The sequence below is a fragment of the Myotis davidii genome, unplaced genomic scaffold (assembly GCF_000327345.1).
Source record: "Myotis davidii unplaced genomic scaffold, ASM32734v1 scaffold1364, whole genome shotgun sequence".
Taxonomy (NCBI): Eukaryota; Metazoa; Chordata; class Mammalia; order Chiroptera; family Vespertilionidae; genus Myotis; species Myotis davidii.
The window spans coordinates 833,955-834,707 of NW_006295736.1; the positions used below are offsets into that span (position 1 = coordinate 833,955).

Genomic DNA, 753 nt, shown 5'->3' on the forward strand with positions numbered 1-753 from the left:
ACATGGCTGCAGACCCTGGCTGGAGAACCTGGCTGGAGAACCTAGCGAGAGAACATGGACACAGAACTTGGCTGGAGATTGTGGCTAGAGATCCTGGCAAGGCTGCTGATCAACTGAACACTGTCTCCGTGTCATTCCTTCTTCGCCGACTCTGTCCACACCTTTGGGGACCCCTGGATCTGCTGGGGTTGGACCCCGGCAGGCTGCTCGGCTGCAAGGGTGCACCCAGGGTCCCCATGAGGCTGCACTGCCCGGTGCTGGGCACTGGAGCTCGCGCCCTGGATTCCGCCGCCTCAGCCCCTGCTCTCCTGGACCTGCCTCTCTCCCCATCGTCCCTCCGCACGCCCCCTCCACCCACTGGCAGGACCGTCTGCCTGGTGCTCAGCCACCTGCTCCTGCAGGGCAGCTCGGGGCCTCTCACACCAGGATGGGGCCTCTCACCACCAGGATGGGGCCCCAGGGTATGCACAGGGCCAGCTGCCACCTTCACCCCCACTCCGTCCGAGGCCACGCTGCAGAACACGACGCGTGAGTGTGCGCCCGGGAAACGCCAGCTCACCTTGCTGCCCGGGGGCCCGGCCGGGGTCCTCTCCTCTGTCCTGCAGGCAGCCGCTGGCCCGGGGCCCACCCCCAACGCCGTCTGGGGCCGAGGGGCTGCTGGCCAGGCTGCCCAGCTTGTTCATGTAGGTGGGGAGGGGCTCGAAGGTGGGGTCCAGCTCCAGGATCAGCCTGTTGAGCTGGTCGATGGACTGG

At 67.1% G+C, this 753-nt stretch overlaps 1 protein-coding gene across 1 annotated transcript in view; it reads right to left on the reverse strand.

Annotated features, from left to right (window-relative positions):
* Nucleotides 1–753, reverse strand: part of LOC102760569 (tensin-3) — a 61,535-nt gene that overhangs the window by 44,495 nt on the left and 16,287 nt on the right. The window contains exon 9 of the mRNA XM_015568212.1: nt 442–749. Within this exon, the coding sequence (XP_015423698.1) occupies nt 442–749 (308 nt within the window). The remainder of the gene's footprint in view (nt 1–441; nt 750–753) is intronic.